Genomic DNA, 14700 nt, shown 5'->3' on the forward strand with positions numbered 1-14700 from the left:
ATATAATATCAATAATAATATATATTATATCTATCTAGATAGATAGATCGATCTAAAAATGATTAATAAAAATCCACAATAGAACATAGTGATATTGTTGTCGATGTCCAATGAGAAAAACTTGATCAGTTTATTAAAAAAGATGACAGAAATACCCAATGAATTAGTTTTTACAGTTCATAGAATCTCTAGAATAAGAATAGACAAAACAGTTATCCGTTATTTATTAATCATTACAGAATATGTGACTTGCACTGTGGTAGTATAATAAACAACAACCCTTCAATTAATATTTCCATCTTCAGTCACCAACCTTTTAACAGAAAAGCAGAATCAAAATATATAAAGTTTGTTGTGCTTAGAAATATCACAATAACTACATATAATTAAACACAAAAATCTTAAAATATCACAAGAAGCGGTCTCCTAGTTGTCTTTGCAGTTCTGGTCGGTGGCCTTCATCCTGGAAATGTCGATTCCTTCTCTGACCAGCAGCTCTTTGGCGTAGCGAACCGTCAGCGGCGGCAGGAAGCGTGACCGCGACAGGATCCAGGCGTACTCAACTCGGAACAGGCGGAGGATGTCCGTGCAAGAGTACACCACCGCCAGGCTGGTGTAGTCGGTGGTGAGGACCCAGTACGGGCTGTAGGGAGTGACTGTGAGCAAACGCCATACAAGTTAGTTTATTTGCTGATTCAGGAGGTGAAGGTAACATCAGATGTGACCCACCGGGGTATCCGGGTACTTTTGTAACTTTTACCAAAATATATGTTTTACCGTCACAATGTTTTTGATCATCTGTGAAAAGATCAAGAACCTCCCTGAGCAACTGTTGCTGTCAGAAACAACCAATCAGAGCCAGAGGGCGGGTCTTAGCGCTACCAATCAACTTTGTGCACATGAAGCTCAACGTACTAATGGCGGAGAGCCATTAGCATCCCTGGCAGGCTATGTTGTGGTGAACAACAATCCTGTAACGTAGTAGAGAGCAAGGGATGAGCACAAGAGTGGTTGACAGCGCTAAGACCCTCCTCCGAGCTGTGACTGGTTGTTTCTACAATTAGTACCGGGACCACGATTTTTTTCACAGATTATCTGTCTTATATTTTACAGTCACGACATAATGATAATTTTAACAAATATATAAACAGCATACCTTATTATAAAAGTTACGAGATGCAGCTTTAACTCAAAATTATTCATGGAAAATCTGCCTGTTCATGGATTGTTTCATATCTAAAATATTTTAAAGAAAATTAAGTTTGGGAAGCTGAAATATGGAGGCTCAGTGATACTTCACACACTATTAACTGGCCAATCCAGGAGCACCTTTAATTTTTTTTGGCACCTATTGGCTGAACCCCCAAGATCAGAAATACTGTAAGGTATATTACTAGGTACTGATATATTCAACGTTCACTTCTTGAGTCGTATGATTCCCAATCGGCATGTCTTGTGTTTTATTAACCTTATATTAATAAGGTTAATAAACCTTATTATTAACCTTAATAATAAGGTTAATAATAACCTTATTATTAACCTGTTTAAGTTGGACTACACTTAAACAGTGTTTAAATGTAGTCCAACTTCTCCTGGCGCCATATTTCATTCCTAACAGGAAGTCATGGTTGTTTTGAAGGACTGTGATTGGTTTTAGGTTTGCGCTGCACTGCCCCCTATGGTTTTGGCATGTTTAAAACAACATTCAGTGTTGAAATTCAGCAGGTTTGTGTGAATAAACACTTTTCTTAAACCGATTCCACTATTTGAGATATTTGTGTTTATGAAGACCCAGCTACGTGTGTACAAGACCTGTATTTAAAAAGGGGAACTTCTGAGCTTTTGTTCATTATTGCACTCAAGCACTGACAAATTAACATCCATCTCTTCATTCGTTGCTGTCAGGCTCTTGATGGTTTTTATTAAACACACTTACAGTATGAGAAGCTGACTCCAAGTTTGGCCATTTCCCTCGTATCGGGAACCACAGCTGTCCCTTCTGCTGTCCTCACTTTATCTTTACTGGAACATAGAAAAACAGAGCCGCTAACGCAAACATTTAATTACCAACAATAACAAAACTATTCACAGCGGTTTTAAACCCGACATTTTCTGCAAAATTATCCAACATACATCAACGTCTCTGTTAACTCCAGGCTGGCAGATTTAAAAAGAAGAAAAACAGCAAAGCTAGGCAAAAAAAAAAAAAAAAACAGATGCCAAAGAATGCTGAGTCACTGGTTGCTGTGGGAATTCCCGCCTTTTCTTGAACAATGGAGGGACAGGAATTCCACATGTCCACCATTTTTATTTCACACAATAATCCAAGCATGTGCAAAAACTGTGACTTATGAGAAAGAATAGCAGGAAAAAGTATCAGACAGAGTATCGGAATTTTGCACCCAGAAAAATTCTAGTTTTCACACAAAACATCAAACCAAATGAAGAAGCAATAATTTTACTCACTACAGCTGTGAGTTCAGGACTCGGATGGTTCCATCTTTCCTCAAGGCGTAATTCGCCTCCATGCATTTCCCCTTTTCAAAGGAATTGGGAAGCCTCGCTATCTCGTACCACCGTCCCAGGTACTGGCGACAGAAACAACTGGGTTGCTTTGTGTTTATATGTGCTCCCAGCATGTTTGTACAGGATTTACCTTTTGGACGTTGAAGCCGGGCTGCACTGCCGGACTGGGACAGGGACCCCAGTGATACGTCTGAGCTGAGACCAGAGGCAGCAGCAGGAGGGCGAGGTAGACGGCAGACATGGTTCCTGCAGGGGACAAACAGGAACATATGGAAAAGTTTTAATTATTACCTGTTTAAAGAAGATAATTAATGAGGTAAAACATTGATTAGCTTCGACTATGGGAAATTCATTGTGGGTAAAAGTACAGCAACACGTTACAGTAAGACAAGAAATGTCACAATGCAGACCAATTTCAATGAATGAGACAATATAACTGCACCAAGATAAGAACTCTGACTACTCAGTTTCATTGTTGTCATATAAAACAAGCAGCTAACGCAGAGAATAAGTAAATGTATCATATGTAAGACTAAATCTACCCCCAAACCACCAATATTACCAAGATTTATTAAGAAGAGAAATGGAAATTGCGTGAAAGGGTCATTTTAAACTGTTGCTTTTGCAGCAAATGGCTCTGTAGCGTTTCTGCAAAAGTAATAATTCATAATCTATAATCAGAACATGAAAGTATGGTTAAATATGTGAATACTGCAGGCAATGTGTGTAACAGGGTTTTATTTTAACAATGTTAGAGGCTGGATGAGGAACAGGCTCATGGATCAGGACAGACAAATATCCTGAATCCACTGTCTGGAAACTTCACTGTTAGGGGGAAGTATGATGTCATTTTAAGACTTTTTAGACAAGTTTAAATATGCACGTTAATTTGAGTTGTTAAACTTTTATAAAAACAATAATATTTAACTTATTTGTTGAAACTGTCACTATGTTGTGACAGTATGGTGAGACAGATATTTGGTGACAAAAATTGAGCTCCTCTGCCTTCTCCTAGTGCCAACAACCAATCAGAGCCAGGGGGCGGGTCTTAGCGCTGTCAATCACAAGCTCATGATCTCTGTTATGCTACAGCTAACATAGCGTATTGTGAGTGCTAAGGCTAGTTAGCTTAGCCGCAGATATTGGTGGATAAATGTTTCTTCTGAAAGTTGTTTCTCCATCATTAGCATATTTAGCATCAAGTACATGAGAGTGATTGACGGCGCTAAGACCCTCCTCCTGGCTCTGATTGGTTGTTCTTGGTCAGGAGTGGAGCAATTCAAGGAGGAAGTGGGGGAGATTGATCTTTTCACAGATTATCCGTTTTATAAACTTTCACATTATGGTGACAGTTTTAACAAATATTTAAAAACATTTTATTTATTTAAGTTACACACTGCAGCTTTAAGGTTATTATTTGTGGGAATTATTCATACAGGGTTATTAGGCTCTTAGTTAACATTACACTGCAAAACCACAAAATCTTACCAAGTAATTTTGGTCTAGTTACTAGTACAGATATATTAGTACACTTGAAATAAAATAAAACTTACTTATAAATAACTTTTCAGCAAAATATAGCAACTTGTATTAAGTCAATAATTCCTTCCTTCAAATTATTTGTCAGATTATTTTCACTGATAAAGAGACATTTTTCCCATGTTATAAATGAAATAATCTGCCTGCGGAACTAGTTCTTTTTCATCAATTTTAAGGAATTATTGACTAAAATCAAACTCATATATCTTGCTGAAAAGTTGCTTATAATTTAGTTTTGTCTCATTTTAAGTGAGACAAAACTAAATTTTAACTCTACGCTACTTACAAAAATACAGTACTTAGATTTAGTGTTTTTGCAGTGAGCTTTACAGGCATGCCTGTCATAGTTTGCATCTGAACATGCTGGTTTGGTAAGAGTTATGATTGTTAACTTCAAGGTCATGGTTATGTATGAATGAGCAGAGAGAACAAACACTGCAGGGAGTTATTTTGTCTTCTCTTGTCTCGTTTGACCACATTCAAGCAGCCACACCTGTTCTTCAGGTGTCAAGGTGTTGCTTTGGGTTGAATACACCTTCAGCTTTGTTGACATTATGTAACTCTATTATAAAACATTATTTAATGACATTTAAAGGGATTTCTGGCTATAAATGTTAAATGATAAAGACAAAAACTATTACCTTAATATGATGAGTAAGTGCAAATATATAATCTGATGTAACAGGAATTAATCTCAACAAGACAAAATAAAAACCATGTTAAGACGTTAATATTTTGCGTCCTGTGTTCTCCAGGTTAAGGTTATATTTAGGAAGTGTTTCCTTACCTGAGTGGTTTGGAGGTCTGGAGCTGTGAGTCTGATTCTCCGGCTCTCTGGATCAGCTCTGGTTTCTCTCTGCCTTGTTAAAGAGACAGTCGACTAATTGTTGTCATGCGCACATTCCCTCCCTGACCGGGCGCTGACTCAGGAAGCAAACAGTTTGACTCATTTATGTCCCGTAATGTTGACAGTACAGCTCCTTCCCATCGCTAACGAACGCACTCACTTCATCAGTCAGGTAGTAACTAGTTACATTTACTCAGTTACTTTTACTTGAGTAAAGTTTCTATGAAGTATTTGTACTTTTATTTCTGGATTTTCTACCCACTGAATGTAGTACACGCAGGTTTTAACCAAAAATTCACCAAACACAGATGATACACACCTGCAGTCTGTTAAAGTTTGTTAAAGTTTTATAAGTTTTATATTTAAAAAAAAAAGTTCCCCCTGATTTTGTATAGTAAGTTATTTATATTATAAGTTATTGTATAGTATGTTGTTTATATAAATTGCACTCATTTTGATCCTTAAAATACCAAAATTTTCACATAATTTTATTTGTTCTGTCTGATGACATCACCTGATTAATAAATAATCTGAGGGTATAATATTTAAATATTAAATGATTGATGTTTTATCAGTTATTCAATACTTGAGTTGCCGTTTTGCCAAATACTTTTGGACTCTTATTTGAGTAATTTCTTGAAAGACTACTTTTTACTTTTACTGGAATAAAAATATATCAAATCCCTGTGAACTGAGGTGTATGTGCAACTTGATAAAGGACATTTAAATAAATATTATTGCGGGTATATATATATTTGAGTCTGTGATGATGAGAGAAAATGTGCAGTAATTTCAAACCAGTGTCCCAAAAATTAATGCAGTTTGATGCTACGCCAATCATTCATCATTAAACATTTTTTAATTTAAATAGTAATTAAAAACAAAAATGAAAATATTAAATCAGCGCCATTTTTATGCCCATAAACTTCTGTTTGCTGTTAATTATTTCTATCATCAACTGATGAGAGTTGCCATAGAGACATTGGAGAGTTGTTAGCTTGAAACCGGCTAGCCTTGTGTAGTAGCAGCCAACAACACTAGCTAACAATACAACAATAAAGAATAAAAATGTAAAGATGAACATGTTAAAAAAACATGCATATATTTTTGTCTAGATACATGTCAATGGGTTTTGTTGTTATTTATCAAATATTGACATTATCAAGCGCTCAAATTAGCTAATTTCATAACAGCAACATTAGCTAAATAACGTTTTGCTGTCGAGCATGCTGTAGCCAACTGAAACATTTCATTCATGGTTATCAAACCGCCCATGCTAACGACAGATAAACCAGATATACTTTAGATATATGCGGTTTCAAAAGTTGTTTTTGATCGTTTTCATTTCAAAAGCAATAATTGTGTGTTGGTGACGTGCTTTGAATCATTCAGGCAGAAAACCACAAGATGGCGCCATCTTTACCTCCTTATACCTTTCTAGAAATGTAACTGCAGATATAACAACAATACGAATAATTACGAATAAATACGAATAATCCACACAAACTGATCTAACAGCAGGGAAAAAAACAGCTTCGGCATTATTGCTGTATTTATTTTTGGACAGTCTTCATATACATCATGAAGAAAATCAAAAAGCTAAGTGTATTAAATAGGTTTTATGAATGTTTGTTGGACATTTTGAACATTTTGACCTGAGGATTTTATAAAAAGAATCGCCTGTCTACTGATTAGGTGTGAAAAATCATGATCCAACAGCGCCGCGTTTAGGGAAAATATGATCCAGATTACTTTTTATAGGCGGTAATCAAGATAAGAGTGAAGATCAGGAGTTGAGGAAAAAGTCACAGCACGGGTTTTGGTGTGAGTTATCTGGAGTTCATTTTCCAACAAAACAAATATTTGACGTGGCAGCAGCTCAGCGATGTTACAGTGGGATGTGATTGGCATGGGTCTGGCCAGTGTGTGTGTGTGTGTGTGTTTGTGCTGGAGCTGGGCTCCTTCTTCCTCTGCTGGCCCCCACACACCACAGTGGACCAGGAGACCAACTGCAGCAAACCTTCACTCTGAACAGGTAAAGATTGATCCGTTCACTCTACGCTAAACACTTCTTTAGCCCACAGACTGACAAGAAATTCACTTTTTTCCATTTAATTAGGAGCTCAAGATGAAACTGTTATGGATCAGCGCACTCCTCTGCATTTTTTCCTTCCATCTCTGTGGTGGGTTTCTTCATTTTAATGTTAAAATCTCCACTAATAACCTGCTGGATGGAAGAAAAGAAAAATAGTTTTGCATCTGAATTTTTGTTTATTTGTTGATCAAGTTGGATGCAAGTGCTTTGACTGAGCTGAGAGTTTTAGTTGCGAACAGAAAGAGCGGTCTATGGGTCTGTGTTTGTTCAGTAAAGGGGAAAATATTTGCTGAGGAACCTGGAGAAAGAACCCTCTTTTAGTTTTACAAGACTGAATCCCTTCTTTGTTCAGGGAAAACTGTGGCATGTTTGGGAATGTTAACTCTTTTTTTCCTGTCTCTCTTTCCACCTCACAGTGGCCAGAGTCATCCCAGAAGGAGGTACAGTTTCATTCAAACTAAATACCTCCATCTTTATCTTCTTACAACCTTCAAATTTACATTTCTGCAGATTTTTTAGGGACCAAATCCGCAGAAAATCACAAGGATCATCCATATTTACTCCTCTGGTAGAGGCAACTGGATTTTTTTTAATGTGTTAGTGGGGATTAGTCAAGTGATTTCATGAATCATAATAAGGAGAGCTGTAAACTGAGATTATAATTCACTAAAAACATAATTTAGACAATCACGTTTCTCATTTAACCTCAGATTTAGAATAGTTTTCCCCCGACAATCAAACAATTGACCAGATTTAAATGTTTTCAAATTCAAAAAATACTTTATTGATCCAAAGGGGAAATTAAATCTGTACATAAAATAATAAAAATAGATACATATGTATGCATTACACTGAAACTGACACCTTTTACGCTTCTCAGCACTTTTTGTGAATCATGTAAATTAATTTTATGGAGGTTTTTTCTTATTTTACCGTTTGTTTATGTTTAATTGGTTTAAGGTTAAAGAAACCTAACCAGAGATGGTTGCTATATAAATAAATTTATTTGAAATTGAGAATTTCATTGAACTTTACTGATTTAATTAAAAATGGATTCAGAGTGTAGAAGTAAAACTTTTGTTTGATTTATCTGTTTGTTTTTGTTGCTGTTTTTTATCCATAAGACATGTCTGTTTTCCTAACAGCATCTCAACCACAAAATTATACTTTATAAGATCATTTCAAATGAAAGTGTTGGTGATTAATTGTCCAAAATATGTCAGACGGAAACTTTCTGAAGGCTGTGATGCCGCAAAACCCTTTGGTTTAGTTTCTTTGTGGTGCAAAAACAAAATTTCTCACATTATTCATACACCATCAATACATACACAGCCTTTATTGTCAAAGCCTGTTATTTAATTGATTTAAGTAATTAAAACCTAATAAAATTGTAAGCATATTGCACATAAATACCTAAAGTGAGTGTTTCCTGTAAGCCAGCTGTCGTTCTGTCCCATTCAGTTCCATATGATGAACCGCCAGCTGTTCCCTACTGGCCTTACTCCACCTCAGACTTCTGGAACTACGTCGAATACTTCAGGTCCATCGGCGCCTACGACCACATCAACGAGATGGCTCGGGCTTTCTACGCCCACCAGCACCTCGGAGACACCCTGGGATATGAGACCAACGCTGGACATGAACACTGAGAGGACAGCCAGGATGTTTAGAGAACGAAACCAAAATATTCTGATGGAAAGAGCTAAAGGAAAAGGGAATATTGACACAGAGCCTTTATATCTACCTTAATTAGTTTGAAACATAGTGATGAATATAGATGACAGCGAAGCTTTGTTGGTATAACTGTATAATATATCCATGTACTGTGTGAAAAATAAACAAGACATTTTGCTTCTAGGTAAAAGTGTCTAAGGAATCTATTCATCTATATACTGTATATTTATCCCAGGGTTTGCCAGCAACAAGCAGAATGCCACTTGGTTGGGAGTTTTGATGAAATCCCTAAAATAAATGTTATTCTGTTGTTGAAATTTCATCAACAAGAGTAATTAGGGTCAGGAAGCTGCACTTAAAAATGTTTGTTATCCTCGGAGCAAAGAAGCAGAATATATAGAGCAAAAATGTAAAATAAATCTATATCAATTTTACAAACATTGCACCAAAGCATAAAAAGCAAAGTGAGCAAATTAGATCCCATCATTAAAATAATGCTTTCCCTAATTTGTTTCTATATTTTTAAACTTATTATTGAAGTTTTTTGCATTTAAAAGTATCAATAAAACAATAAAATAGATAATTAAACATGAACAAATATTAACAACCTTACTATTCCTTGCCATTCATCTCCATATGGTGAAAAAAAATATATATTTTTTTAAATAAATAGAAAAACATTTATACATGACAGTAACAGCCAGATTATTTTAAAAATAATTGTATTGATATAATAATGTGACGAAATGTTAGTCAGAACGAATAATCCAAAAATTAAATAATAATAATAACTAAGTAGTAGTAATGATACTATGATTACTACTACTTAAAATATAATATATAAATAATATATAAAATATTAATAATAGAAATTAGTACTAGGATTGTTATTATTTGTCTGTACGGACTGAAAGTACTGAGATCGATTTTAATGCATTTCAACCATCTTAATTATGAGGTAAAATTATTATATTATCCTCTTTTTTGTTTCGTTTCTCATTGTTGGGTTAGCGGATAGAATGTGACGGGCAAGCGTTTAAAGCGGACTCAAATAAGCGTCGCACACCGTTGTTTTGTGCTCGCCGGAAGTTAGCCAGTTTTGCTTCTCACAAACTGAGCGGTTTAAAACGATTTTAGCTTTAAAACAAACAAACAGAAAAAGAGAAGAAGATGAAGCCTGCAGTGGACGAGATGTTTCCAGAAGGAGCCGGACCTTACGTGGACCTGGACGAGGTCGGTTTAACGTTTAAACAGCTAATGCTAATATGAGTGCTAATGCTAACAACAGTTAAACTGTGATATTTTTGTTATTTTCTGCCGTGTTTGCGTTAACAGTGAGACAAATACTAAAGCATACGGTCTTTCTAAATATTAAAATATATATTCAGCTACAACCTAATAGAGAAATGAATATTCATGTTTACGAAAAACAAACTAGACTGCTACTATTTATCTAGATCTAAAAAGTAATGTGAACATATTTTGCTTTATTTTCTGGTTCTATTCAACATTTTTGCACTTTTACAAGGCTTATGTTTTCTTTTTAGAAAAATTTCTCAAAAAATAAATAAGCCTAATTTATTACTTCTATTAAATTAAATTAAGGTTTTATGACTTATTTTAATCTGTACTTTAAACGAAACAGTATAAAAACTGTTAAAGATAAATACATATGAAATGAGTGTTACCTTTTATATTTCAATTATTGAACTCAACGTTTAGCTTGTATATCTGTCTAGATGGACTTGTTCAACATTCTCAAGCCCTTAAATCAAACTAAGTGTTTTCTAATAATATATTTTAATTTATTTTGTCAGAATAAACATAAATATATGTAATATTCGTACCTAAAAATGTTTACTGAAATACTGTTGTAGTCAAGTTGGTTTCATTCTCTATTAATCATCAGCTTTTTAATGCATCCTGCATATAAATATGTGCTTTGCTCCGTTTCCGCTCATGTACAGTAATGCAATGCTGTGTGTCAACAGGCAGGGGGCAGCAGCGGCCTGCTGATGGACCTAGCAGCCAACGAGAAAGCCGTTCATTCAGATTTCTTTAATGGTAAGACACAGAGCTGGATTATTCACTGTCCACTGAGTTTGTTCAGCCCTGAACTTCAGTTCTTCTTCCTAAAATGTTTCCAAACATCAGAGGTGGTTTAAAGAAAACCTGAGACTCATTTGTAATGTTTGCTCAATTTTATCAAGCAAACGATTTGATTTGCCTCTGTTGATGTGCCTTGGTAGTACAATTTTAACGTTAATGAATAGAAATGTTACACATGAGTGATTCTCAGGCAATTTGAAATTAAATTAGCAGCTTCATTTGACTGAAAAAGAGGTTAACTAAAACTTTCCCATGGTATTTTAAAAAAATTCCCCCTCCAAGGTAGAAACCAGCATGCTAAGCTCCAGGGAAATGTGAAGCTTGTAATCTAGTTTGTTCCCTGAAACACATTGTTGTTTCACATTAACCTTAGAAAAAGTCCTGTTGCTTCCCGCTCTGAACAGCAGCTAATGTGCGGGTGGAGCACAGAAAAATACCCAGCTAATCTGTTTTCTGTCTTGCAGCGCTGGCTCCCAGATGAACAATTCTGGCTCAGCAGCACATGACCTAGAAAGAAAAAGAGCTGATTGTTAAAAAGACGATGCTGTTGCACAGTAAAGTGAGTTTATAGGTGCTTTCAGACTGAAACTCAGTGGGACGCTTCGCCTCAGTCAGTCAGGCGCTTTAAATGCCTGCACACTTAGAAACTCTCTCTATTGAGGAGGTTTAGCCTTAAACTCCTCCAGAGCCTCTTCCCTGACTTCATGATGCCGTTTGTTCTCTAATTTTGTCTTCCAAACCTCTCAGAACATCTAAATTACACACAGTTGCTCTACTTTTTATTTAGAGGTATCAGTATTTAGATCACCAAAACCAGACAAGATCAATGTTTTGCACTTAAATGTCCACTGGGTAATCAAAACTCCTTTAAAACGTCTAGAAAATTTCAAAAAGCTTGGAGTTGTAAATGAAAATCATTTTATAAATGTCACTAACGAACTCTCTGACACCTTTGATGAACGTCTGCGTCCTGTGATTGGCAGTTCAGTTTCTGGATTCATTCAAAAGCAGCACTGAGGTGCAAATTCATCTCAAGAAAAGGCATTAATTAAGTCAGAGGTGTCCAAAGTGTGGGGCGGGGGCCATTTGTGACTCTTGGATTGATTTTGTGTGGGCCTTGACCGCAATTCAAGAAGTTTGACCCTGTGACACTTTTTACAATTTCTCTAGGATGAGATTTTCTGTGGCAAGTTTTTATCTTAAATGGAAAATATTAAGTACAACACAAATGATTTTTATTTACTTAGCCTGCTTTTATTCTTTTATTTTTATCTCTTAAGTCATGCCACAAACATCTAGCGAGTTTTTACTCAAAAACAGACTTTGGCATTCATTATATTTGGCTAAATGCATCAAAGTTTGTAGAATAAAATTCTTATTTTCTTTACTGGGAATAAACTAAAAACAATTTATAGATAAAAAAAAAAAAGGAAAATAATCCCAAGAAGTTAAATGACTGTAAACGTAAAATGTTAAGTTTTCTTTTATTATTGTCCCGGCGAAAGAGAAATAATTCACATTGATATTTGTGTGTTTTCTAATTGAGGAAACTTCAACTTGGTGATTTTGGCCCTTGGTACAAAGAGTTTGGACACGCCTGCTTTAATTCCTGCTGGTTGAATCTGCTGAATGTGACATTAATATACAGAATAAATGAGCTGCAGAGTGCGTTTCTCTCCCTCTGATGGGCTGAAGGCACCGTGGTTCATTGTTGCACAGATTGCTGATCAGGCTGCAGAGGAGTGACTTAATAACATTTGGTTGTAGCGTCTGGGCTGCCTGCCATGTGGTGACACTTCAAACCGTTGTCTGGTTGGGAGATGCTTTGACATTTACTACAAGGTCTCTGGAGAAGGTCAGCTGAGCGCCGTAAAACAGTCAATGAAGCTGCATGTGAAACGACTATGACTTAAGTTGTGTATACAAATCTGTCTCTATGTTCATCGTGAGAAATGTAGATGCCACTAAATATAAAAATAGTAATAAAAACTTTTTAATTTTGCTGTACAAAAATATGTGAATTTTCACAAATAATTTGGAGCTACACTCCACAGAAAAATCCAGGTGAATCTACAAATCCACCTCATTTATTTGTTGGTTTGTTTGGATCTAACATCAAAAATATAAAAATATAAATGACATTAACTTTGTTACTGACATTAGCAACCTGACATTAGCTCAAACCAGACAGAAACTGGACATCATCACCAACAGAAGATTCAGTTTAAACACTTCATTAATTTATAATTGAATCCTGTAAAAAATGAATAAAAACAGCTAATAGGAGTTTTACAACAAGCAAAAGAAAATAATTTTAGGAGGACGGTATTCAAGGCTTATTCAAGGCTTCAAGGCTTCGTGCAAAGGAAAACATCTCTGTTTATTTTTGAGGTTATATAACCATATGAAATGTGTGTGGGTGGATTCAGAAGCTGTTGTGATTATGTCTTTTTTTAAGTGTAAACAAAGTAAGATAAAAACACTTTGGATCAATGCCAGCCTGCATTCGTTCACTTATTGAGGGGGAAGTTTTAGCTCATTTAAAGTGAGCGTCTCAGCTTGAGTGGGAGAAGAACTTTAAAAAAAATTATTTTTAGAATAACTAGCTGAATGGTAGGAGTCTGGTGGAAAACAGCTGGACTCATCCTAACCTGGTGGTTCTCTTCTTTTCCTCTTTTCCTTCTTCCTGTTTTCAGACTTTGAGGATCTGTTTGACGACGATGACCTGCAGTGATCACAGACGAAGAAAACTGCCTTTAATTTCTCTTTATCTGTACAGACTCTCATATTGGTGATTAAGTATGCTATTAAAATAAATAAAGTCTTTATGTTTCCACTGAAAACTGAGTGAACCAGGTGTTTGTGAATACTCAGAGTCTCTTACATTCCGGCTTTGGAGGAAATTATGAGTATAGTTTTCGTTGTGTCGTGTTTCAATCTGCTGTAATTGCAGGTTTGTGGGCTATGAGGACCATCTGTTACCAAACATAATTACACACAAGGATCCATGTTAACATGGCCTGTAAACACTCTGAAGACTAATGGGACAAGAAAGTATGAGGAAATCCTAAAACATATATATTTCTGCCTTCTTTCAGATGTAATTGGAAGTTTTCTGTCTGAACGAATCAAATTTTCAGGGACTTTCTTTTCTATAAGCTGATGTAGACAAAAAGATAAGCTGCTGCTGAAAATCTAAAGGGTGAAACAGAAATAAAGCTGGTTTCTGTTCGTTTAATTCCCCCCAAAAAAGTTGAAACAGGAATTTATTACTACAGGATCATTCATACACGAGGTAAACTGCTTTAGAGAAAAACAAAAGTTTTGAAGACCAACTACATTTAAAAAAAACTAGCAGTTAATAAACTCCGAAAGTAGCAAATTAATTGTAGAGTGGTAGATTAATAATTTATTTTATTAAAATTAGTTGTAATTGGGTAACTAATAGCGTATAGCAGTAAAAAAAAAAAGCTGAACAAACGTTCTGGAAGCTCAGCTTGGGTTGCTAGGTGATGGCTAGGTTGCTAGGTAACAGGCTGGGGTTACTAGGTGAGGGGCAGCACCTTCTGATTTATGACCTTCTGGAAGCTTTTGAAACCAAAAGATGTAAATTTATTACCAAAATTTCTAGGAGCTTTTAAGCACTTAGGCTGTTTTCAGAAGCAGTAGAAACCCAAATGGAAGTACAAAAACAGGCAAAATTAGAATTTTGCATGATATTTTCTGTTTAATGTTTGTTTTTGTATTAAGTAAAACCTTTTTTTGAGCAAACATGAAGTCAAATAGTGAACCAAGTCCTCACTGAACTAATAATAATTTTTTTAGCTTTTTAACTCATTCATTAGACATTCGCACAGAAAAAGTTGTGGTATCAAAAAAAGAAAGTGTGGTCTTTGATGGATATTTGCAT

The 14700-nt window shown here is 35.5% G+C and overlaps 3 protein-coding genes across 3 annotated transcripts; 2 read left to right on the top strand and 1 right to left on the bottom strand.

The window, feature by feature from the left end:
- Positions 1-106: 106 nt before the first annotated feature.
- Positions 107-4984, bottom strand: apodb (apolipoprotein Db). The gene is made up of 5 exons (XM_032550809.1): positions 4853-4984; positions 2657-2772; positions 2467-2588; positions 1937-2022; positions 107-656 (listed from the first exon to the last, which is right to left on the bottom strand). Exons 2-5 carry the CDS (start codon positions 2765-2767, stop codon positions 427-429), a joined length of 549 nt encoding a protein of 182 aa, XP_032406700.1. The 5' UTR covers positions 2768-2772; positions 4853-4984; the 3' UTR covers positions 107-426.
- A 1237-nt stretch (positions 4985-6221) lies between these two features.
- otos (otospiralin) lies at positions 6222-8871 on the top strand. The gene is made up of 4 exons (XM_032550850.1): positions 6222-6947; positions 7032-7095; positions 7424-7447; positions 8469-8871. Exons 1-4 carry the CDS (start codon positions 6798-6800, stop codon positions 8654-8656), a joined length of 426 nt encoding a protein of 141 aa, XP_032406741.1. The 5' UTR covers positions 6222-6797; the 3' UTR covers positions 8657-8871.
- An 834-nt stretch (positions 8872-9705) lies between these two features.
- Positions 9706-13633, top strand: cops9 (COP9 signalosome subunit 9). Its single transcript, XM_032551423.1, has 3 exons — positions 9706-9914; positions 10673-10745; positions 13487-13633. The coding sequence occupies exons 1-3, from the start codon at positions 9852-9854 to the stop codon at positions 13522-13524; spliced, it is 174 nt and encodes a 57-aa protein (XP_032407314.1). The 5' UTR covers positions 9706-9851; the 3' UTR covers positions 13525-13633.
- Positions 13634-14700: the final 1067 nt, after the last annotated feature.

The sequence above is a fragment of the Xiphophorus hellerii genome, chromosome 21 (genome assembly GCF_003331165.1).
Source record: "Xiphophorus hellerii strain 12219 chromosome 21, Xiphophorus_hellerii-4.1, whole genome shotgun sequence".
NCBI classification, from domain to species: Eukaryota; Metazoa; Chordata; class Actinopteri; order Cyprinodontiformes; family Poeciliidae; genus Xiphophorus; species Xiphophorus hellerii.

Excerpts from the sequence above, each read along its gene's own strand:
- apodb (XM_032550809.1), bottom strand. The coding sequence starts at position 2,767 with ATGTCTGCCGTCTACCTCGCCCTCCTGCTGCTGCCTCTGGTCTCAGCT. Across the intron at positions 2,589-2,656 it reads CCGGCTTCAACGTCCAAAAG|TACCTGGGACGGTGGTACGA; the intron begins GTAAATCCTGTA and ends TTCTGTCGCCAG. Across the intron at positions 2,023-2,466 it reads GTCCTGAACTCACAGCTGTA|TAAAGATAAAGTGAGGACAG; the intron begins GTGAGTAAAATT and ends TCTATGTTCCAG.
- otos (XM_032550850.1), top strand. The coding sequence starts at position 6,798 with ATGTTACAGTGGGATGTGATTGGCATGGGTCTGGCCAGTGTGTGTGTG. Across the intron at positions 6,948-7,031 it reads CAAACCTTCACTCTGAACAG|GAGCTCAAGATGAAACTGTT; the intron begins GTAAAGATTGAT and ends CCATTTAATTAG. Across the intron at positions 7,448-8,468 it reads CAGAGTCATCCCAGAAGGAG|TTCCATATGATGAACCGCCA; the intron begins GTACAGTTTCAT and ends TGTCCCATTCAG.
- cops9 (XM_032551423.1), top strand. The coding sequence starts at position 9,852 with ATGAAGCCTGCAGTGGACGAGATGTTTCCAGAAGGAGCCGGACCTTAC. Across the intron at positions 9,915-10,672 it reads CTTACGTGGACCTGGACGAG|GCAGGGGGCAGCAGCGGCCT; the intron begins GTCGGTTTAACG and ends GTGTGTCAACAG. Across the intron at positions 10,746-13,486 it reads TCATTCAGATTTCTTTAATG|ACTTTGAGGATCTGTTTGAC; the intron begins GTAAGACACAGA and ends TCCTGTTTTCAG.